The sequence below is a fragment of the Zonotrichia leucophrys genome, chromosome 5 (assembly GCF_028769735.1).
Source record: "Zonotrichia leucophrys gambelii isolate GWCS_2022_RI chromosome 5, RI_Zleu_2.0, whole genome shotgun sequence".
Lineage (NCBI taxonomy): Eukaryota > Metazoa > Chordata > Aves > Passeriformes > Passerellidae > Zonotrichia > Zonotrichia leucophrys.
This window is the reverse complement of record NC_088175.1, coordinates 55,242,956-55,265,803: the sequence shown is the minus strand read 5'-3', so window position 1 is coordinate 55,265,803 and position 22,848 is coordinate 55,242,956. Positions and strand designations below refer to the sequence as shown.

The 22,848-nt window shown below is 39.6% G+C and overlaps 1 protein-coding gene across 3 annotated transcripts in view; it reads right to left on the bottom strand.

Annotated features, from left to right (window-relative positions):
• Positions 1-1,255: 1,255 nt before the first annotated feature.
• PARVA (parvin alpha) overlaps positions 1,256-22,848 on the bottom strand; it is a 63,047-nt gene continuing 41,454 nt past the window's right edge. For all 3 annotated transcript variants that reach the window (XM_064715733.1, XM_064715735.1, XM_064715734.1), the window contains exons 5-13: positions 21,817-21,957; positions 19,799-19,914; positions 14,349-14,407; positions 13,499-13,518; positions 12,272-12,333; positions 11,524-11,592; positions 10,223-10,324; positions 9,371-9,443; positions 1,256-6,091 (exon numbers count right to left, since the gene is read on the bottom strand). In XM_064715733.1, coding sequence (XP_064571803.1) covers positions 6,015-6,091; positions 9,371-9,443; positions 10,223-10,324; positions 11,524-11,592; positions 12,272-12,333; positions 13,499-13,518; positions 14,349-14,407; positions 19,799-19,914; positions 21,817-21,957 — 719 coding nt within the window. In that variant the 3' untranslated portion in view covers positions 1,256-6,014. The remainder of the gene's footprint in view (positions 6,092-9,370; positions 9,444-10,222; positions 10,325-11,523; positions 11,593-12,271; positions 12,334-13,498; positions 13,519-14,348; positions 14,408-19,798; positions 19,915-21,816; positions 21,958-22,848) is intronic.

The following is a 22,848-nucleotide window of genomic DNA, read 5'->3' as shown; positions in this document are numbered from 1 at the left end:
TGTTTTCTCTTCAAAACATGTTTGGGAATTTTAACAGCTTTTGATTGACTGAAATACAGAAGCAGGCCTTACAGGAGGCCCAGAAGACAGGTTCTTCCCCCACATTTTTTTCCACCTTTTCAACAGCTTAATCACCAGCTATGCTCCCTCTTCTGCCCTCCTTCTGTCTCAGTTAATGTGGAGTTACTCAACACACTGAGTTCAGCTTAGGCATCAACAGTGCCCCTCCAACAATAGTAAAAACACCATTTCTCCTTCATTTCATACTGCAGGATTCTAAAGAGGAGGAGGAGTAACTCCCATGGCTGCAGAAGGGTATTAAAGCCACATCTTTTGCTTTCTGTGTGAACAGCAATGAAAAGATTGAGGCAGCCAGACTGTGACCTTTGTGTTGTACTGCAATGTTTGAAGACGAGCAAGTCTTGTTCTTCAGGACACAACCCACAAAATTCACAACAAAAGCTCCAAGTGCTTATGGTGGGGGTTGAGAATGTGGATCCTAAGCAAGCAGAATTGCTTCTATCCAGCCCTGAGTAAAACTGGGATTGAAGACTGGCATTAAAACTCACCCTGTCTTTAGTGCTCCCTGTTGATTAGGCAGCTCTGCTTGGTGGTTTCAGCTTTACAAGCAGACCTAAAGATCAAACACCTGCTTCTGGACTCCAGCCAGTAATTCAGTGGCTATAAATGTCGATCTGGAGCACTTTAGATGCCTATATTTTGGACTGGTTCCAAGCTCTGCATTGAAGATCCTGCATTAAAGGGTCGCAACAAAAACAAGTTTATAAAAAAATAGATCTCAAAATCTTCCTAAATGCAATTATTTTCTGACACAGACATTATAATTTCAATGTTTTCCTAACATTTTGCTAGATTCAAAATTAACAAAATTATATTTATATATATAAATAAATTATATTATATTCGGTGGATATCCCCACCGAAGTGCCCAACACCACAAAGTTAAAAGTAAAGGTGTTCTTTGCTGCTTTGAGTCAAAGACAGCATTTTCCTGACCTGCTGCTGTTAATCATTTCAAACATATGTTTACATGATTGCTTTTGCCAGCCCCCGTTCAGCTGTCACCAGCCCCCACAGAATATAATAATAAACACCTTGCACACCCACAAAGGGGTTACTGGAAAAGGCTTGGGTGCATGGAGAGGTCTGGAAGTTTTGAGAACACAAAACACACAGCTTGCCTAATTTTTTTTGTCAGACAACTCATTCTTTGACCCAACAACAACATGCAGGGTTGATTTTCAGGTGCAAATTTTATTGTGAATCATAACAAAAGGTTTCAGGAAAAGCACAGGAAAAAAAATCAGCAAGAATGTGTCTTTTACTTACAGAGTACATATATTCTGTGAAAGCTACTAACTCTGCAGCTGAAGGCAATGCAGCTTAATTTTAACTAACAATTATTTTCAGATACATGTTCAGCAAAGTTTGAAAATATTCTTTTTTCTCAGTTAGTTTGATATTGAAATTGAGGACCAAATGTTTCAATGACTACTATTGTTGCAGCGTGCATGGTATTAAATTGTCAGACAAAAAAGAAAATCTCATTATTGCAGAAACAATCTCACAGAAAATATTTTCAGAATACATAAAATTAGCCCTTGTAAATGTTGAATGACTCAAAAGCTCTTTGGAAAAATCTGTGGATATTGAGGTACGCCTAATTCAAAATTTTGGTGGTGCCATGTCAAGTTTTCATGTGACAAATCAAAGTAAAATATCTTCATGCAAGCTAATTGTAACTTTTTACAAAGGATTCCTTCAGTCTGTAATTGTACCTTGACTGTGAAGAGAAAGCCCACATTAATTCTTACAATAAAATGACAAAAGTCATACAGGTAACAGTCTAAAAATCTTGCAAGAGGTCTTCAAGGCACTGTTTTCTCTTTGAATGCTTGGCCATTGATGAAGGTTGTTTTGAGAGGAAGACAAGAATAACAAAAACAAGACCTAAGGCTGCCATCTAGTATATTAAATATCACATATATCTTTACCTAATGAAATAAACTTCTAAAAGCCATTCTGCTTTACAACATTGTGGCTTGCAGTAAGGTGTCTGCTAAAACAACCTGAAACGTGAATTTAAAACCATACTTCCAGAATGAAAAGTAAGAACAAAAGCCAACCAATACCCCAATCATCATGGTCTGCTTGAATGCAGCCATTCCCCAGCACTGCAATGCTCTCCAAGAGAGGCTCTGGTGATTCCTGCCACAATTCACTGCAGTGGATTAGGACCTCATCCAGCTCCTGCTGGTCCACCTGAATTCCTGAGCTATGGAGCTGCAAGGGCTGCCACCCTCTGTAACATGACTAGGAAATGTAAAGAACTGCATTCTGCAGTCAGCACATTTAATAGGAAACTTGGTTCGTCTGGACTCCATCAGAAATACAGAGCAATCCAAATTCTGGGCTTTATGAGCGTGTCTTGGGTAAAATCATGCAAAGGTTCCTTTTTATAGGACTTGTTCTTTATGGCAAATAACAGCCAGTCAGCTGAGAAATAAATCTGATAGGAGCTGACCTCAAGATATTAGGGTTTTAGGTAATTATTTTGACAACAGCTTATTGACACATTATGAAAAATCTGTAGCTCCTCTTTAAAAAAAAAACCCAAACAGCAAGTTCTGTGTGCTTCAAAGAGCACACCAGGATCCATCAGGAGGGAAAGGAAACCCATCTCCAGCCACAGCAGAAACCTAGATATCCTATTGCTGGACGCAATGGATGAATCAGAAGCCACAGAAAATTGCTCTTTTGGGGGGTTTCACAATGCCCCAGCAGCAGCAATGGTTCCTGCTTGATTGCCACTCAAGGCAGGCCAAGAATTGGCCACTTTTTGGTGGGCCCAGCTGCCTGTGGGGTCTGTGTGACACAGCACAGAGACAGGCACATTGCTCTGGTGGGTGGGATCCCAAAACCACCACGAGATCCTCAGGCAGGGCCCTGGATTTACCCCAGCTGGCTTTAGGATCCACAGCGCTGAGACAGCAGCCTGGGGACCACCGGCTCCCTCTGGGACCAGGAGAGGAACTGGCCTCTCCAGGTGGCAGCTCATGTCTCACACGAGCTCAATCAATTGATTTGGGTCCACTTAATCATCTTAAGTAGTTATAAATAAACCTGGGATTGGCTAAAATTTAAACAACTTCTATCTTGATATAAACAGTGAGGAGAATTCTGCTTTCAGCAGTATGTCAGGGTGCATTGCTGTGTATCAAGAATAAAAAAATGTAGGTGTGGCAGAATTTGGCCCAAATAACTTTTCCCTTCCCTGAAGGAAAGGGCTGGCCTACACCAACTGCTGAAAAGTAAGCTGTCTACAGTAGTATTCTATATTTCTCTTATATTCTGAATCAAAGCAATAAATATTAGATATAATCTCTATATTGGGTGAATCTCTATATTGGATTTCATATTTATCTGATAGCTATTTAAATCTACACTGTCAAAAATATAAGCAGTGACCCACTCCTACATGGCAGCATATACTATTTATGTGTAACTGTTAAAACTATCAATGGATCTATATTTACATAGGACACTGTTGTTTATATAGCAGATTTTCATTTACATAAATTCTTACCATGGGATAGATAATTGTGAAAAGGTTGGATATTGTTTAAATGCTTCTACAGTTCTCCATAATTGCATTTCAACGTGAGGATTTAATAATTTTGTCCCAGTTTTATGTTTTATAAGGATGGAAATGGAGCCTGACAGATAAATCTCCAATAATGTTATACCCATATAACAGAAGAAATACTTATTTGCAAGTCCAGGCAAAGAAAACTGCTTCAGTGTTCACTTAACCCATACAAATCTCCTCTTAAAAGAAAGTGCACTCCTGAAAACAAAGGCTGTCAAAATTCTTCAGCACTGTTGAAATGTAAAAGTGTTGCAGCTGAGCATGGTCTGCAGAAAAAACATAATTTGTTTTTTAATTAGCTATTACAATTATTACTAGGTGTGCAAGTGAAAAGCTTGCATGTTAAACATTAAAATAAGCTGAAATTGCTGCTGATATATACACGAGAAATTCTGTCTCCGTTTGCTCAAAAAAAGTTTGGTTCATTCCTATTGTTTAGCTTCTCAGATACTAAAGCTATAATGAAAATGTTCATTTTCATTGAGGTCAAAATGTCAAAATGTCCAGCTGTTTCTCCCTGTAAAGGGGAAATAAATGTTGTTTTCTGTACCTCTAATTTCAGAAACTCAGTTTAAAACACACAGGAAAGAAAATATTTTAACCAAGATATTTAGAGTGCTTCTTACTCAGATATTCTTAATCAGATATTGTCCTTTGAATTGAATATTGACTTTCCCTTGGAAAAGTTCATATTATGTCTCAGGAAAACAATTTTGTAGCCCCCCAGCAGAAGTCAGCATCACCTTATTACCAAATACCAGCTGGCTTTTAGCAAAGACAGAAAATCATTGCTGGGGTTCCCTCTGTGCTGACGTTGTACTGGAAAGCTCTACATAAAAGAAAAAGAAAAAAAGCCCTGGCAAATGGAAAGATGTAATGCTTTACATCACAAATAAAGCACTGTGTCCCTGCCAGCTCTGCCTTTCTGCTGGTGACCATTCAAGCACTGCCCCATCGCTTCTCCTTGACCTGAGCCAGCCCTGCAGGGCTGTTCACAGCTCTCCTTCCTGCACTGAGCACTCCCAAGATTTCTGAAGAGTTATCGAGGAATTTTTTCCTGACTGTGTAAAGCAGGACCCCAAGGATCTGTGGTTGCAAGGGAGCGCTTTGTTTCAGAAGTGATGCAGGCAGCCTCCAGCAGCCTCCTCTGGAAGCACAACTGGAGCTTGGTAACAGTCTAAGGGAAGAATCATCTCCCATTTCCCTTTTGTGTCTTTGTTAAAGCTAAAACCAAACAGGTAACAGCTCAATTGGTGGTGATTAAATTTAAAAAAAATCTTTGTAGCCATGTAACATCACCAAAGAACTTCACACTCTAATGGAATCTTTGGATGGAAGTAGTTTTGACCATTTCTAGAAAATGAATCTTATTTCTTCATGTTGAACATTATGCAGTTCATTATGATGAACATACATTCATCATAAAATCAACCAAAGGGACAATTCTAAATTCTATTTAGCAATGAATCTAAACTTGCAACCTGATAATCCTGTGATTAAACTGCCAAAATAAAAAACAAGCCATTCTTCTACTTTTTAAATGTTATAATAATACAAATATTATAGAAAAGCTGTATTATACAGGTGTGTCTTCCTGAAAAGTGTTCTTTGCAAAAAAGATCTCTTCCTTGAACAAAAACAAGGGACAAGCTGCAAAGTGAGGTCCTGTGGAATGCTCAATAGCACATATTGAAGCAGAGCATCACATCATAGTAAGTATGAAGGAATGAGTAGCCACTTCAGTTTGTACCCATAAAATGAAAGTCTAATAATAGCATTGGAACTATATATTCAGCAGGTTAAGCTTCTTCTTAGCTGTCATGTGAACAAGTGTATTTAACTGTTTCTCTCCATGCACATTCCTCACAATTAGAATGGAACTGTCTTATCATGGATAGAAAATATTCTTCCCCTCCCCAGATTAAAAAAAGATATATGTAAAAAAATAATTAAGTACTCAGTACAGAATATTCCTATGATTGGCCCCAAAGGCTGATTTGAATCAAACTTACTAATTTTCTTTTCATTGTTGCTTCACCTATTAAAAACAGTGTGAAGACAAGAATGTCTCCCAGACAAGACTGAATTATCCCAGAATGAAGACATGAATTCTCCCAGAAAATACCCAGATACCTTCCCCCAAACCCTTTTTTCTTTATAAGTTATATTAGTTTTAAATCTACTGTGAAAATAGTGGTGCCAGAATAATCAACTAATAACCAAAAATTCTTCAGGTAAATGGATTTGTTCCTTTTAGGATAGAGATGCAGAGGAATACTTATGGAAGATAGGCTAGTTATGATGTTTTCTTTGTCAACACTCCTTTGTGACTCAAATCAATTCTTCACTCCACATTCCTGTATTTGGAAAACAGATTGTACAGTACTCTCAGTGTAGACTTCAAGTCACAATTTACAATATCTAGAAAAAAGACAAGGGAAGACAAATTAGTAACTTCATTAGCTCCAAATGTTTTCCAGAAAAAAGTGCCCATTCCCTACTCCTTTCCCTTGCTCACATTAACAACCATGAACATTAGATCACAAGGATAGCAAAAAGAGTAGAAATATCAATAAAACACAATTTTCAAACTGGCAACTCAAAACTTGGCATTTTAACCACTTCTAGTTAGGGATACAAGTAGCTCTTGCTGCTGCTGCTGAAACGTAGCCAAGCTCAGATGCTCCTGAGTCAAAGTGTGCCCAGGATTACACATACTTGTATGACTTCATCTTCAGACAGTTGTGGCTGGAAAGTAATGATTTTGAAAAAAAAAGTCATCAGGCAGTAACCAATGGAAGCTTCCTCTTATGTAACAATTGTAGGACTTGGCACACTCTGGACTGCAACATCCTTCACTAGGCCCAATTGCAGCAGGATAACTAGAGGCAAGTTTAAATTTTCCAGAGGATCTAAAGAAGCTAGGTATACAAGTGCTCCTTGAACAAACATCTGAAAATTCTTGGAGTTAGCTGACATTCGTGGCTGAATCAGTCCTCAGAAACTCAACATCTAGAGTAAAGGATTTATATGAAACAAAAAGCTAATGAATACCTTCTGTTTCAAAGAGCAGTTCTTGAGAAAGTCAATATTATTTCACAAGAAATCTATAAAACAAACTGACAAGCACTACTGCAGCAGTCTACACCAGTGCTTTAGTCAATCTCAAACAGGGATTCAGAATTGCCCCAGAAAGAGCAGAGTGGAATCAGAATTTTCCCATCTCTTTCTGCTGAATGCATAAGAACTCAAATTCCTAACTGTGGTTCTTGGAATTGGCCAAAACCTCCAAGTGAGCCCAGTAAATGGTGTATTGTAGTCACCAGAGTTTAGCCATTGTATTTATCTACATTGATGTTTCTCACAGATTGTGAAGGGTCACACTTTAAATAATTAATCCAATCAAACCTGTGCCTGGTAAGTGTGCCAACTAAAGACATTGAATTTACATCCATGGACAAAGGGTGGAAACACTCAAGGCTAGATTTTATTCTGGGCCTTGGTCATATAACCAGAGCCAGCATTGGTTTGTGGCTCTTTATAAATCAGATGAAAAATGCTTGGTATAAAATGAAGAGGAAATGCCAAAAGCTGCAGGAAGGGTGCATTGCCCCCACAACATCCCACAGCAATCTGTAATACTGTTTGCATGCAACACTGGAAGTTTCCTCTTTCAGGCCAGCAGCAAGGTGCAGAATTACTTTTTTTCCAAATACAGAACTTCTATTATTAAAGAAGTAACTTTGTTAGGTCTTTGCAAAGACACCACCACAAAAAAGATACCACCACCACCACAAAATCCCACAGAAAGGCTCAAAGTAAAAGAAGCACACTCCCAGAGAAAGATGGGTTATTCCCATTGCTACATGGGTTTGACCAGCACATGTAACATTTTACTGGTTGCAAGTTTCTAAAAGAGAAACTTGTGTTTGGCTTTGATGTGCACATTGCAAGGAGCTCTGAAAAAGCTCAAACTGCAAATGAATTCATTATAGATTCAGCAGATTAATGTTCCAGCCATTTTTAAAGTAAAAGGTCACAGAAAGCTTTTTAAGACCTTTTTGATTATATTGCAAATAACCCAAATAAACTGTTGACCCCATAAAAATCATTGGTTTTCATACTCATTTATTTAACTGCATTCTTTTTTTTCCCTCCACTAAATATGTTTTTCATATTCTAAAGCACTTTTCAGCATATTTTTTCCTCAAGGACCTCAAAGAAACAGTGTAGGAATTCAAAGAGTATTTAGTGTACACATTTAGGGTAAGATCCTTTTCAATACTCTTTTGCTCACTGGAAATTTTAAGTACGGGCATTGTGCCCAATGTAACAACACATAAAACAGATGTGTTTTTCCATTCACTTTGGGCAGGAAGTTTCATATTAAGCATTTCAATAATTGCACAAGAAATGTCTTATATATGCTGAAATATCCTTATGGCTTGATTTATACTGGAAAAATTAGCTGTCCCCTAGAGCAATAAATACCTGAAAAATTAAATGCCATAAGAATTTTAAACCATCCATGGGGAGCAAGGGATCACAGATACTCTGTGTTTTACTTGGATCCCTCAATTTCACTGTTTCCTCATTCTCACTTTGACTATTTCAGACATAAAGGCTTGTGATACACTCACCAGTGGTACAGCTAAGCATGACTGCGGATAAGAGTTCAACCAGTCAAAAGAAGTAAAAAAACCAGGCTAGGTAGGTGGAGATTTAATGCACAGGCTCGATTATTTTTTGTGTGTGTCTGTGGCTGTTATAACCTGGAAGTTGGGAGGGATGGAAAAAAACCCTGAATGGAGCAGAACCTGATTGAGCAAGCAGTGCCTGAATCTCCCAAGAGTTCTGACTGTTAGAAGCAGCACTCTGACATGAGCTTATGTCAGCTCCTCAGGGAATGACAATCCAATATTGTGGCAGGAAAAGACTGTGAAATGCAAGTCTGAAATTGGCCTTGAAAAGACACAGCTATGTTGATTTTTGTGGCAGGTAACCAGCAGGAGCCCAGATATCATTCCTGGTGGGAAGAGGGGAGGAGAAGCTGCACACCCAGCTCCTGCATGGTAAGAAGTGGTAACTCCTCACAGGAGGAACAACAAGGGAATCCAGGGCTCTGTCTCCAGCCTGAAAAGCTGGATTTGAACACTGTATGTGTATCAACAAAGAGGAGTGGAATCCCAATGCTCACAGAGTCAGCAGCAAAACCTTTATCCTCCATGAAGCACGTTCTACTGTCAGTCCCCAGCTCTACATCTAATTTAAATATGCATTATTAGGTCCTGCATCCAAAGGCAGGTATGTGAACATTTGAAATTCAGCTTCCACAACATCTCCTTCATTTGTGAAAATCTTATAAATTACTGGAATACTCAAGGTTTAGCGTAAAAATGTGAGATGGAGGAAAATGGAGTAATTGGAGCAACTGACACCTGCCAGTGACACCAATCACAATTGTGCTCTCTTTCTTTCAGGGAATATTGGAGTATTACTGCATATGTTTGGTCAATGAATAAAAGAAGCATTGCAACCTTTGAAAAGTGCATTTAAAATACAGAGTTCCTTGAGCACCACAAAATGTACCTTGCCTTTTGCTGCTGATTAACTTCACCTTCACTTAGACACACTGTAACCTTGGGAGATCTGGAGCCCACACAAATTTTTAAGGAGATACAAAAAAGGTAGAACAGGTACCTTCTGGTCTTGGCTTTGGTTTTTCCAATCCACCATCCTGCATTAGCTCAAATGCAAAGGATACATTGACAACCTGGCAATACAACAGAGGCAGTCACTCCTGTGAACTCTGTACAGGGCAAATGGTCAAGACAAGATATATTTTTAAAGCTGCAAACCCAGATATTCAAAAGGAAAAAATAGTCAGGGCTCTGCAGATCTGGTCTTTGGAATCCAGACAGTGCATTGTTTTGCTGTTTCTGGGTGATGATGGTTGCAGAAAGATAAAGGTAATTGAAAGTTAACACGAACTAACACAACCCTTAATAAAATTTCTCACAAGTAAGCACAGCCCACTTCCTACAAGTTCAAAAATTGGAACATGATGGCCCCTGAAGTGCTCTTGTCTTGAACAGACAGATGAATTGCCTGGATAGCTACAGACACTGATGTAATGTTGGTCTAAATTGACACATTGTACATATATGCCTTTATGCTTCCAAAACCCTTTAAACCTTTCCAACATTAAATTCTTGGATTTTGGACACACAAAAAAAATCAATTCTGTCATCAGTGCCTGTGTGTAATCCTATATATGTTAATGAACAGTAGGTCTTGTATAATGACAGCACCACACAATGGCTGCCAAAATCTGTTAATACTTGCTAACCACCCCATCATTAATATAATTTTCTGTTTCATTCCAGCTAAGTATTAATGCTGATTTTTAAATACTTGGAAATGGTTAGCAGTACAGTCCTTTCTTGACTTCAGCTATTAGCATCAAACTTTATGCACAAAAGTTCGTGTTATCCTTCTACAACTAGACATATTTATATGTTTGTTTTTAACAGAAAGATGAAATCTAGTTACCTTTTGTTCAAAACTATCAGGAGTCAAGAAAAAGCTGTGCAGGGGAACAAAATAGCCTTCCAGGAGACCCATTAGCAGGACTAAGTACACTCCATCTGCAAACTGTGGAAAAAAAAAAAAACCAAAACATTTCTCAGTACATTTTCTGAAAAATAGTTCACTGCTTTCCTTATTAGACAATGGAGTCCTGGAACAGATTTGCCCAGGGAAGTGACCAAGGCTGGATGGGGCTCTGAGCAAGCTGCTCTGGTGGAGGTGTCTCTGCAGGAGGAGTGGAGCTGGATCATCTTTAAGGTCCCCTCTAACCCAAACCATTCCATGTTTCTGTGGTTTTGTCACTCTCACTCCTACCCCAGTGGCATCAGGTCTATGGGTCTGTCAACCCATCACCTTCCTCAGGCAGGTGATTTTCCTTCAGCTGATGGAAATACAACCTCTCATTTCAGGGAATGCTGCTTCAGATAAATGCTTAAGGAGTTTCTAGGTACATTGGAATGTTTTCCCCCAAGGTAAATGATGCAATGAGCAGAAACAGGGAATGCCCTTTTGAAAGCCTTTGCACACAATTTCCATCTAAATCTTAATTTTACCTCTGAAAAATCTCTATCAGCTTGGTAGGTGTGTAAATAAAGTGGAGATTCTTAATAACAGGAACCAAGACATAAAATAAAGCCTGACCTGAAGACATCTGGGGTTTTTTGATAGTGCAGATCCCATCCCTGCACTTGTTCACATGGGGAGGTATCAATACAGCAGGATTAAGCTTTTCTTTTAGCTTCTTTTCAGCCAATTTAGCAGCTGAGAACACGACAGAAGAGCATGCAGCGCATTATTTCTGTGGTGCAACCAAGCCTGCAGCCCAGCTGTACAGCTGCCTGTACACTTGAGCAGCTTTGCTCTGGAGAATCCTGAATTCCCCCTGAATGGAGGCTTTGTGATCCCATGTGCTTGTGCAAAGGTAGGCAGGAAACAACTGCTCAGCCTGGCACTGCAGCAAACCAAGTGCACACAACCCCTTCCTGACCAAAACAAGCAGGTCCTCCTTGCAGCACTTGGCAGCACCCACAAGGTAGCATTTGGTAATTAATTTTTATGCTAATGGAGATACTAAACTGTTTTAGATGTTTTAGATTGGTGAGGGTCTTCTTCGTATGTCTTTAGAAATGAAGGATTTCCTGCTGAAATAACATCTTAGAGCTCATTCAACAATAATTCAGTGAAGTTTCTGGATAAAGCTGAGGGCACAGTGCACAACAGAGTGCAACCACCTCTCCCCTTCAAGAAAGGCTATAAAATCCTACCTGTGTATCCAGTTCAGTCACCTCCAAATTCAACTTATTCAGATGCTTGTTCACAAAGGTGATGAGAGTCTGAAATACGAAAACACTGCAATGAAGGCCTATTCAGCAGGGCAGCAGCTCAACACCAGCAGTGTGAACTCCACTCAGAAGAGAATCTGCGTGAGTGAAGAGACTGCAACACAATCTCCAAATTTTGAAATTGAAATGTGACATTTAAAATTGTTTTAAAATTATTTTTTACAAGAATGAAGAACAGAACTAAAATGAATGTGAGATATATATATATATATATATATATATATAAAAATACACTGTTAAAACATAAAAAGCCCCCAGATTTTTAGCAGACTAGGGAGAAGTGGGTAATTGGACTCCACTCAAATCTGACAGCAGCCAAAATACTCTAGGGTCAGACCTCTGGCAGCTGTAAACTGGATATCTCATTGGCATCAGTACAGTCAATGTACCAGTTGGGTTCTACTCAGCACACACTTTGTGAGAATTCTCCTGATGGAAACTTCGATAACTGTATGTTGTTCCATGTTCCAAAGTTAAATTCGTGCTGCTAAACATTAAATAAAAACTAAGATTATAATCATGACTTTGTGTATTTAAGCATAAAGCTTAAATGTATTTAATGTATGCAAAGCATGCCATTATACATTATATCCACACACAGCACATCCACACCATCTGATACACACAAGCATGCACATGAGGTATTTCAGAAATAAAAAAACCTTCCAACCTTTTTCACTACATTGAGCTTGTCTGGGGCATGGTCAAATAAAGTGTCGAATGCATCTCTTTCTGAAAAACATTCAGGGCCATTAATATACTGGGCAGCAGTTGTTCCAGTGCAGAATAAACACTTCCTGAGACACACATTCATTTCAGACAGCACAGTCAGCAAAATGGTTCAATATAGTCTCTGAATTCCAAGTGCCAAGGAGTTTGCATACTTCTCTCTTGCTGCGAGCTGTCAGTAACTTATTCTCTATTATTCACAAAAAAGCATCATTTTCAGGTAGGATTTGGGTCACCTAAAGACCCTGTTTCTCAAAAATGAGTTAAGAATAGCATCTTTATGCATGAGACCTTGAACAGCCAGATAGAGACAGCCAAGTAACCAAATAATTTCTGCAGAAGAACATGAGTTTACATTAGTCACTGTATCTACAGAGGAAGATTTTCCCCAAGGGCCACTGACTGCATTATTACGCAGGTTTATGATTAAATTTCTGCAGTACAATCCTTTGTACAGATGTTTTTGGCCATTCTCAGAGGCAATTTAGGACAGCCAACCTAGGGTAGCATGACTGGAGTGCTACTGCAGCCACCTTCTGAAGAAAAGAGAAAAATATATAAAAAGGCACCAGAGCCTTTTCTGAGCAACCTGTGTTTCAACAACCACCTGAATAACAGCAAATGACTCAACAAACATTCATATTCCTCAATTTAAGAAAAAACCCAAAGGCATTTGTGGAAGGCAGACTTTACACCAAGCAAGACTCAGGGGAGTGTTTTCTATTGTCCAAACTCAATCCTGGCAGTGAGACACACGAGGCACAGGGCCTGCTGAATAATGACTCCACATCTTTAAAGTATAAGTAGGTAATGGATGTGGAATATCAACATCCACCAGCTGGTTCATGATAAGACACCATTTTCACACTATGCTGGGAACTCAGGGCCATCAATACCACTGCAGTAACGTTCTGGAGGTTAAACCACAAAGCATGTGCAAATTAACATGGGCTGGACAGCAATGAAATGTGTTTTAAAGATGGTCAGAGTGATTTTATTGGCTTTTTTTCCCCTTATGTTAACTGCCACAACAGCCTGTGGTGCTTATTTACCAGGGCAACCTGAAATCCTCTCCTTTCTTGCCACTTGATCAAAGTGACCACCCACTGCAGAACTCATGTACCCTCTGGCTGCCTCAAGAAAAGAGACAATAATCAAATGAACTTACCATGCCTTCCTGATAATGCCCTGTGAGAAAAAAAATGGAAAAGAACAAAAGAGTTACATATAATTCACCTGCAGATATTGTGCTGCAACAAAACCCAGCATACATGGTAAGATCTTCAGCTTGCTGACTAATGGAGTAGATCCATGGATTTAGGAGAATTTTGGGAATAACTTCACCAAGTTACTCCAGGGTTAGTCTGGAGTCTATCAGAATAATATCTCTTGTCTCCACCAAAGTCTCACAGGAGGCCAGATCCCATATTCCCTACTTTGAACCAGATCAGCACACCCTGCCTGAGTAAAGAAGGCTTTTCCATGTCCATTTTGAGAAAACTTTTCCCTCTGCTTCAAAGATGCATCTACCACACCAACCACAATAGAAATCCAGCCCAAACAAGCCTTGGGCTGGGTTCTTAGGAACTGCAGGATTTTGCTCCAGTTGATCCTTCATATAACTATCACACATAAATCCATACAGCTTAATAACAAGTCAGTAGAGCAGCTTCTCTCCATTCAATTAGAAACCTGAATATTCTACTGCTGTTCCCATTTGGTTTGGAATAGCTTTTCTGCTATGAAATATTCAATGAGATGACACATACAAGGCTTACTACCATCATTTCACACACCTAAAGTCCTGCTTTTAGTTCCCCACCTCTCTATTTCCTCCCCCTTTTTTATTTTTTGATGCTTGTTTGCAGCTCTTGAAAAGGCTAAAATACAGTCACTGGCTGATGCATCATCTTCCCTGGAACCCCAATACTGAAAGCTAAATATCAGCAAATGTTTGAATTTCTGAGACACATCTGTGTTCAATTACTGTACTGCTGGCAAATGTGGTGTTGACATACTCAGTGTTACCAGTTATTTCCTCTTGGATTTGTCGAGACTGGAGGATTCCTTCTCGTTTCTGCAAAAAGGAAAAAAGCGACATTTTTCTCACTAAAGTTTAATGCTTAGGGTACAGTTAAAATTTGTGATCCACAAACATAATTAGATAAGAAACCTGCAGAATAAGAACTTTTCTTACACAAATTTTCAGTAATATATTATTTTACCTTGCAAGTATTTCAGAGAACTCTTTTATACATTAACAAGAAACCTGAAACTCCACCTGTAGAAGGAAGTATTTATTTTCCTTTCTCCATTGTTCTTAATTCACTTTTCTTTTAAAGGCCCCAATTCAGCGAGACATTTGAAACACCCAAACACACATGTAAGTATTTTAGTGAAGATAGGTCTAGGTGAGCTGAATTCAGCCCTGTATTTCAATGAACAGCTTGGCAGATGGTGCCCATGCTTCTCTTTTGCAAAAATCGTGCTCCCAGGCTATTTGTTCTTTTCGCCCTGTTTGTACTATTTTTTTTTTTTTTTTTGCCTCAGTGTTTCCTTTCTCTGCAGACAAACAGCTCTATAGGCTTCTGACAGAAACCAAAAATCCACACTGCCATGCTGGTCCAGCAGTGACTCTGATGCTCCCCAGATGGGAGCTGGTGCTGAGCAGCCTTTGCCCAGAGGCTGTGCCCATCCTGGCAGATGCCAGCTCCAGTCACTGCTGCTTGAATCAGCTGCAAAATGCAGCACTGGAAGAGTTTGACACTGTTTCAGTTTGCTGATCACACTCATCTGGGGATGCTGTAAATACCACACATATGTTTTGCCTCTCTTTGTGCTCTCTCTGTCAACCCTCTTCGCTGGCATTACCAAAAATTTGCAGTACACAGAGAAAAGTCAGGCAAATGCTGACAACTCCATTTCAAGTCTAGACAAGATATCAGGCAATTACTCATGATTCTTCACTCCCTGTCATACAAGGGAACGAGAAAAATAGATTTATGCTGGCCCTACACTCATCTTCTATGTGGAAAAGCAAAAAGGAGAATTACCTTTTAGAAAAGCCCTTCATGGCATCTGAACTGGGGCTGCTGCCTTTCTCCTTCCTTGGAGAAGACAGCACATCCCTACCTGAGGCAGTCCTCAGTGTGTGATGTGCTGAGGACTGAGCCAGGCTTGTCTATTCCTTCCATCACTAAAATACATTTCTTGATATATTTTTCCTTCTACATTGTATTAGTAAAAGATATCTAAGAAATATATTTATTTCTCAAGAAAAGCTGAACACAGCCCTCTGGGTCATTCCAGACTGGCACCTGGGGCAATGTGAATTGTTCTTGCAGCTAGATGACAGTTTCAGGGGGTTTCCATGTTATTTTTGGAAGTCCAGTTTCTGAATATCTTGCACATGGTGAAAAATGCATTGAGGGAGGACCTTGGAGCACTTAAAAGACAGAGGGGAGTCGAGGGTGTTACACTGTGGAAGAGGGGGCACAGAGCAGCTGCAGAGGCATTGCCTATCACAGCCTGAGGAAGAATGACATAATTTAGAATGACATAATTTAGAATGACATAATTTAGGGCTACCTCCACTCCCAGCTTGTGCAGACAGCAGTGAGTGCTGTCTCCAGAACTAACTCAAACTCCAAGTCACAATCTAGTTCATGCTAGCACAACTTGGAACCTCACTCTGTTTGGTATTTTTGTTTATTTTTCCCTTTGCTGCAGGGTGAAAGGAAACTTTTATTTTGTCCTCATGAGGACCCTGACATGCCACTGATGCCTCATGCAGCAAGAACCCTGCTGCTCTCATCTCCCACAGGGGCTGAGCACCACAGCAATGCCATCTGTAGCTTTCAGTGATCAGACTGGGAATATGGGAACAGAAAAAGGTTTATAATGATCTACACCTTCTCTCTGCAAGCACACAAAAACTGCCAGAAATATACTCCAGCACTGATATTAAAAATATTTCCTTTTCCGATAAAATGCAGCTAAAATATTAAAAGAAAAAAATCTGCAGCCTTATCTTGTTGTTGACAATAACAACACAAACAAACAAAAACCCCAAACCAAAATGATGCCAAGCCCTTGTTTTGTGTCTGGCACCTGACCACTAACACTGATGGGATTTCCACACAATGTGCATCCTCTGGACACTCATTTGACCAGCACATGTCAAGACAGACTTTCCTATACTTTGGATTTGTAAAAAGACTGGTAAATTCCCAATGGAATGGACCCTAAAACACGGGTCTAAGCACCTTCTCTGAAGGCTGCTTCTCATAATCTCTTGCTCTTTAAAAACTCTTCACTCCAAATTGACCCCAGCACTGACATTACCTATTGTGAGGATTGTCTTATACTAGACAGGGAATAACACAATATTCCTGAAAATAGAGAGGTGCTGCTGAGGACTGAAAGACTATCCAGCATGTTTCTTAAAGGCAACAGTGGCTAAAATTAAAACAACAAGCTATAAAAATCAATTATTTGAAAGTCCCTGAGAAAAGAGGCATGAATTAGAATTCCCTATTAAAAAGAAAAGCTGGAGATGCATTCCAGTGATAACAGAAGACCTTAATGAACAGGCTTGGCATTTTCTTCCCTCACAGCTGAAAGACTTCAGAAGGCCCTGAAGATATTCCTAATCAGTTACCATTTAAAATTGGCAACTCCCTAGAACAAAAAAAGGTAGTACATCTGGAATTAGAAAAGATCTCTTATCTCCTTTTGAGTCAGCATTTTTATGTAACTGAGGGCCAGCTGCTTAATTTCCCCCACAAAGCCCCAGTCTGAAAATCTTGCCATTATTTGGATGGCTTTTTGCCTATGTCTTGTTACAACTCATTTCACCTGGAGGACCATGTTTTATAATTGCCCCACCACAGTGAAATGCAGAATTATTCTGGAAGAACAGAATTATTCAGAAAGAACAAATGCATTTGTCAGGGGTCCAGAGAAGACTTCACTGGAACCTGGAGGCAGTGCTGCTCCAAACCCTTTCAGACCTTCCCAGGCAGTGGTACCAAGGATCTCTGATCAGGGCTGTGATTTACACACTCATCTCATCCCAATAATTCCCTCGCTCTGCCTAAGAGCAGTTCATGCACCCCAGAACTGCTGTCCCAGAACATGCTGAAGCCATTCTGGCTGCTCTGCCAATGCATTCTTACACTCTCAGATTTCCATCTCTTGGACACAAACAGTCTGTCATCTAACCATCCGTGGATGGTAGAAATAAATAATTTTTAAGAAGAGGCAAAATGATGACAAGACCTAGCTCTCCAAAAAAGCTCTCAGTCATTTCAGTAGATATGATCAAACAAAGCCTGGGCTTTGTTCAAAGTTATTTATTCTACTGTTATGGCAGGAAAAGAAAATAATAGAGTAGCTACAAAAGGTCCAACTATCACATTTTTTCCTAAATCAGCTTAAACCCAGATTTCATATCACTCTCATTGCTAACAGCTTTTGTACAAAAGAGCCAAAGGAAATAAGCTTTCATAAGAACTAGGCTGATTACCTGTTAGACATGAGCACATTTTTTGTTTCACAAATATGCTTTTTCTATTTCAATAAGCTACATCCAGCCAACACAGCAACCCTCACGTTTTATGTGTTTCTATGCCTAACAAAATCATGAAATGAATTAAGGGAGTCTTTCTTAAAAGACTTCATAAAACCACTTTGTTCCTTTATTTCTGTCTCTCCTGTTCTCTTTATTAAACCACGCACAGCAGAATTTTAAAACAGCTACTGCATAGTCTGTTAAGCTTCCCTAGGCTTGATCTTTCTTTACAGAATGCATGTGTTCAGAACATGAGGTGTGCAAGCCTGACCACTAAATCAGCCATTAGGACCTGCTGATGGTTGATTAAAACTTCTGTGAGTTCAAAGAGTACATGATGCATGATCAGTCCCACAGGATGCGAAAGACAGGTTTAAAAAATAAAAATAAAACCTTCACCCACCATTAAAAAAAATGAGAAATGCCTCAAACAATTACAGCAATTACAATTACAGTAAATATACTGGCCCCCACCCTCTGTTAATAGGAATCAGCAGAACTCTGGAGGTCACTGGCTTTCACCAAATCTCCTTCACCATGACTTGGACATTATTCTGGTGCAAATGCTTCCCCTGCCAACCACTGGCGCCTGAGCTGCAGCTGTGCAACCAAGAGTGAGCCAGATTCTCCCACTACTTATTGTTTTAAATTGGTTTATCTGTACTGACTTCAGTGGATTTGCTATTGAACTACATTAGCCTGTTAAACAAGAGGATAATGATGCCCACTGACTTCAACTGGAATTTTGTCTGGAGGTATGGAATGACAGCAGAGGTTCTGATTCTTTCTTTAAGGACTGTGTTATTTTTCTCATTTAGTTTTTCATCATAAAGATGCCCCACTCACTGTACTCCAGTTGGTTTTGGTGGAACTTTGAGACAAACCAGTATAAATAATACATTTATAATAGCCAAAGGTTAGGTTTCTTCAAAGCCTTAGACATGTAAGTGCAGATTCCCAGGGATTGTCCTTCATAATCTGTAGAGAAACCCATGAAGCAGAATCTGAGTCAATGAGTCACTACCAGACACCAGTGACACATTTACCAGAGACTCTCCTGCAGATTTCTCCCTAAGTTACAAAACTTGTCCTATTTGAATTCTACAAGAGAGAATGTTTACTTTCTCAGATCTGTCTTGCAGATTTTCAGCCACACAAAACTTGAGCAATAGCTCTTTCACCCAGTTACTTCAGGGTAACATCAGTTCAAAGACATAAATAAAGACAGTTGCAGTGTGAAAAATAAAGGCAAAGTTAATTGAGAGAAAGAAAAGCAGATTAAATGGGAAGAGGACAACTAAGATAACGAAAGCACAAGTTCAGCTGAAAGAAAAATGATGAACAGGAAAACATGAATTTGAATGGATGAGGCTCCAATAAGGAGACTGACAAAAGATTTAGTTGATGGGGATTTTTTTGCATGCTTCTGAGAAAACCAACACTGTAATCAGACTAAATTAGCATGCACAGAGCTGAAAAAGAAGTTAGTCACCTAACATAAATGTGAATGTAATAAACAGTGACAATTCATCATTCAGTGCCAAGAATAATTTGAATCTCTACACAAGTGAGAAGAGCATCAAAAAATGGGGAAAATAATAATTCTAGCGATCATTCCGGGTGATAAACACATTCCAGCAATAACAATGTTTCATGTATTTTTACTGTCACAATCTGGCCACTTCACAGTCAAAGTAAGACATTGTGAGGCACAGCTCAAGCTGGGAAAGCAGATTTTTCTCTTCTCATGCCTTTTCCAGGAAGATGCACGGGTGCTCATTGTCAGCCAAGGAGACACACATGTGCCTGCCCAGCCAGAAACTCCAGGTGCATTTTTCAAGAAACCCCTCAGTCAACTTCACAACACTACCAAGAGCTGTTTAAAGCCCCTCTTACCTGCACAACAACCACCTGGATGGACACATGGTCAGGGAGTCGGATTGGTGCTCGAAAATACTGAGATAATGCAACCAGAAGATGAAGTATGGCTACAAGACTTTTAGCATGAACAGCTGAAAGAGACATTAAAAGCACAAGTTACAAACTGCAAAGTAACCAGGGCACAGATTTTTACTTCTGCTTAGGATACAGGGATTATGGGACTCCTTTCCTCTTGCCACCTGGAGCCTTTAGGGCACCCCATCAGCACCAATGCACTACTCTTTGCAACATGTCTGAGTGTCACAGGCTCAGGAGATGGAAATCTAAAGCTAATCCAAAAGCCAGATTTTATGTACAACAGTTTAAGTGCTTTCTCTGCATTCTCCTTGCCTCTCTTTTATTCCCTTTACTTCAATAAGGATTTATGGACTATCAGAAAGATATTTTTGTACTCATAACATGCACTTATTCATTTTTAAGTGTCACAATGTCTGCAGGATGATAAATGAGCCTGTTTTGGCACAAGCCTTAAGCAATAACTTATTAAACTCAATGACTCAAACATTCCTCATGAAGTTGTTCTAGTTCTGTTACTGAAGGTTTTTTCAGTGGGTTTCATATATGGGTAGTTAACACTAACACAAATTACAAGACATCAAAAGCCAAACTGTAGGAAATCCTTGATCAAGCATCAAACCATTGGCATGCATGTGGATAATTTCCAATCCTTATTATTGCCTTTCTTCTTCTTCTTCTATTTTGTTTTTGCATTCCCCAAAGTAGTATTCCTAAAAGATCTCTGACACTGCTGTGCACTTAGATTTTTTCTACTTGAACTAATCATTAGGTACTACCTTACTGCACTGCTGAAACACGATCAGATTCACTAAAATACCCTTCTTCATAATCCTACAGTGCAAGTCTCAGCTATGCCATGCAGAAACACACTGATATAAAATGTGGCATTGCTGGCAAATGCTGCTGGAGGGCCCATGGTCAGAGATGAGGTGCTTTAGCAGAACACTACAAAGATGTCTGTCTGCCTACCACCAGTGTGTGCTACAGCTGGACACAGCTGCTGCTCTCTATCTCTATTCCAGCTCTAAAACACATGTAAAACATTAAATTAAAACTAGGAGTTAAATTGTCAGGCCACTCCAAACACCCTGCCCCCAGCTGCATAATAAAGAATGGAAAGAAAACTTGGGGCAGGTCAAAAAAAGAAGGGGACAAAAAATTCAGCAGGACCACAGACAGGGGAAAGTCAAATGCCAAATATTTACTCTTCCTCCCTTGAGATATTTCTCTCCTTCTAACTAATTGTTGTGAATGGAACAGGATACAAAACTGCTCAGCACAAAACAGGTACAGGAGACGGAAAATGTAATGTACTGGTCAAGGTATTCACCAGCATGAAATGATTCTGAAAACCAAACTTAAAACAGATGAAGAGGCCTAATTTTCTACAACTGATAACTTGCTTTCTCCAATACATATCCACTGAAGTGTCTCGTGCTGGGCCACTGAAGACATTTCTATTAGATACTGCTATGTTCATTTTTAATAGACCAGGAAGGGCACAGAATTAGTCTTGATTAGAGTTCTGTCACCAAAACTAGTGGTTCAGACTTTGCCTGAAATGATCAGAAATATTATTCATATCTATGTCACAAATTTCACACAGAGTTCTATGACCTAACTGTCCTTATGTCCATCTGCTGCATTTCTGCAGGTACTTGCCTGTTTCAACAAACCAATTTAGCAATACAAAACTTAAGCTGGCATGCACACGGACTTCAGAGCAAAGCCACCACACTTGGGCAGGCTCTGAGAAGACACCTAACTGGAATAGAAGGCTGAGCACCAGTAAAGAGCACAGAGTGGCACATCTGGAAGTGCCCTTCAGAGCAGCTCCTGCCATAAATCCCAGGTTTCAGCCCTCCCTTGCCACTGGATATTTCAGAACTCCAGATGGCACCTACAACCTCCCAGCTGTCAACAGATGAGAACAGCACAGCAAACACAAAACTTACAGTCAACATTCCACTTAATGCTTCTTGGAGGGAGTTTAAGGGTTTCATTGATCTTTTCAAGCACCGTCTGTAGCTTCTGTTTCTGAGCGATTTCAGACTGAGTAACTTCTGCAACATTCAGCTTCTCACTTTCAAGCTTCTCTGAAGTGATAGAAGAAAGAATGGAAGAAAAAAAAAATTGTCAGCTCCATGAAGAATACAAAGATATTCCATACACCCAGAGGAACATTCAGGAGACATCAGACTCCCTAATTTTGTATCTAAGGTTTTCCAGAGCCACTTTTCCTCTACACTTCTGAGCTCCTAAAGGTAAGTTGACATTTTGCCTTTAATTGCACACTGACAAGGAGAAGGCCAAGTACTGCTCTATGCCACACCACTGGCTAACAAACATTTGCTGCAACTCCCTTTAGGGAGCACCAGACTTGGACATAAGGACCTTTCCTTCTATTGCTTCTGCTTGCAAGTGGCTTGCACAGCAGACCATCAAACCTAGGAAACAGACACCAACTTTACTTCATCGGTCTCCGGCTCCCAGCTTCTTCCTCAGATGCAGGAGATAAAAATTTTACTTGGTCCAGCAGTGATAAAACAGAAGTGATTCCATATTCATAGAGGCAGAGGATGCATCAAAGAAAGGCAAACAAGTTTTCATGAAAACAACTAAAACCTCAGGAAAATTTCTCTCCATGAAAGCACAGCCATTTTCTGCACTCAAAATTTGCAGTAGATTTTAAAATACTTTAGGAATTGGTTTGTTACAATTAGTACAGTTGCTATGTATATACATACGTGGTTTATTGTTAACCCTTAAAGAACAAGCAAAGAAAATATAGCACCTCCCTGGTGAAAACACCAGAAACAAAATGCTTGGTCACTTATCAATCTACTTCTACAAAAGAGTATTTTGTTAAGATTTATCTTTTTTGGTAGGAGCTGATCTTGTTCCTATCAAAGCCAAATGAGTATCTTTCCTAAGTGAGTGAGCCTAAACCACCAGCCTGAGAGCTGCTATCTCCTAATCCAGCCTAG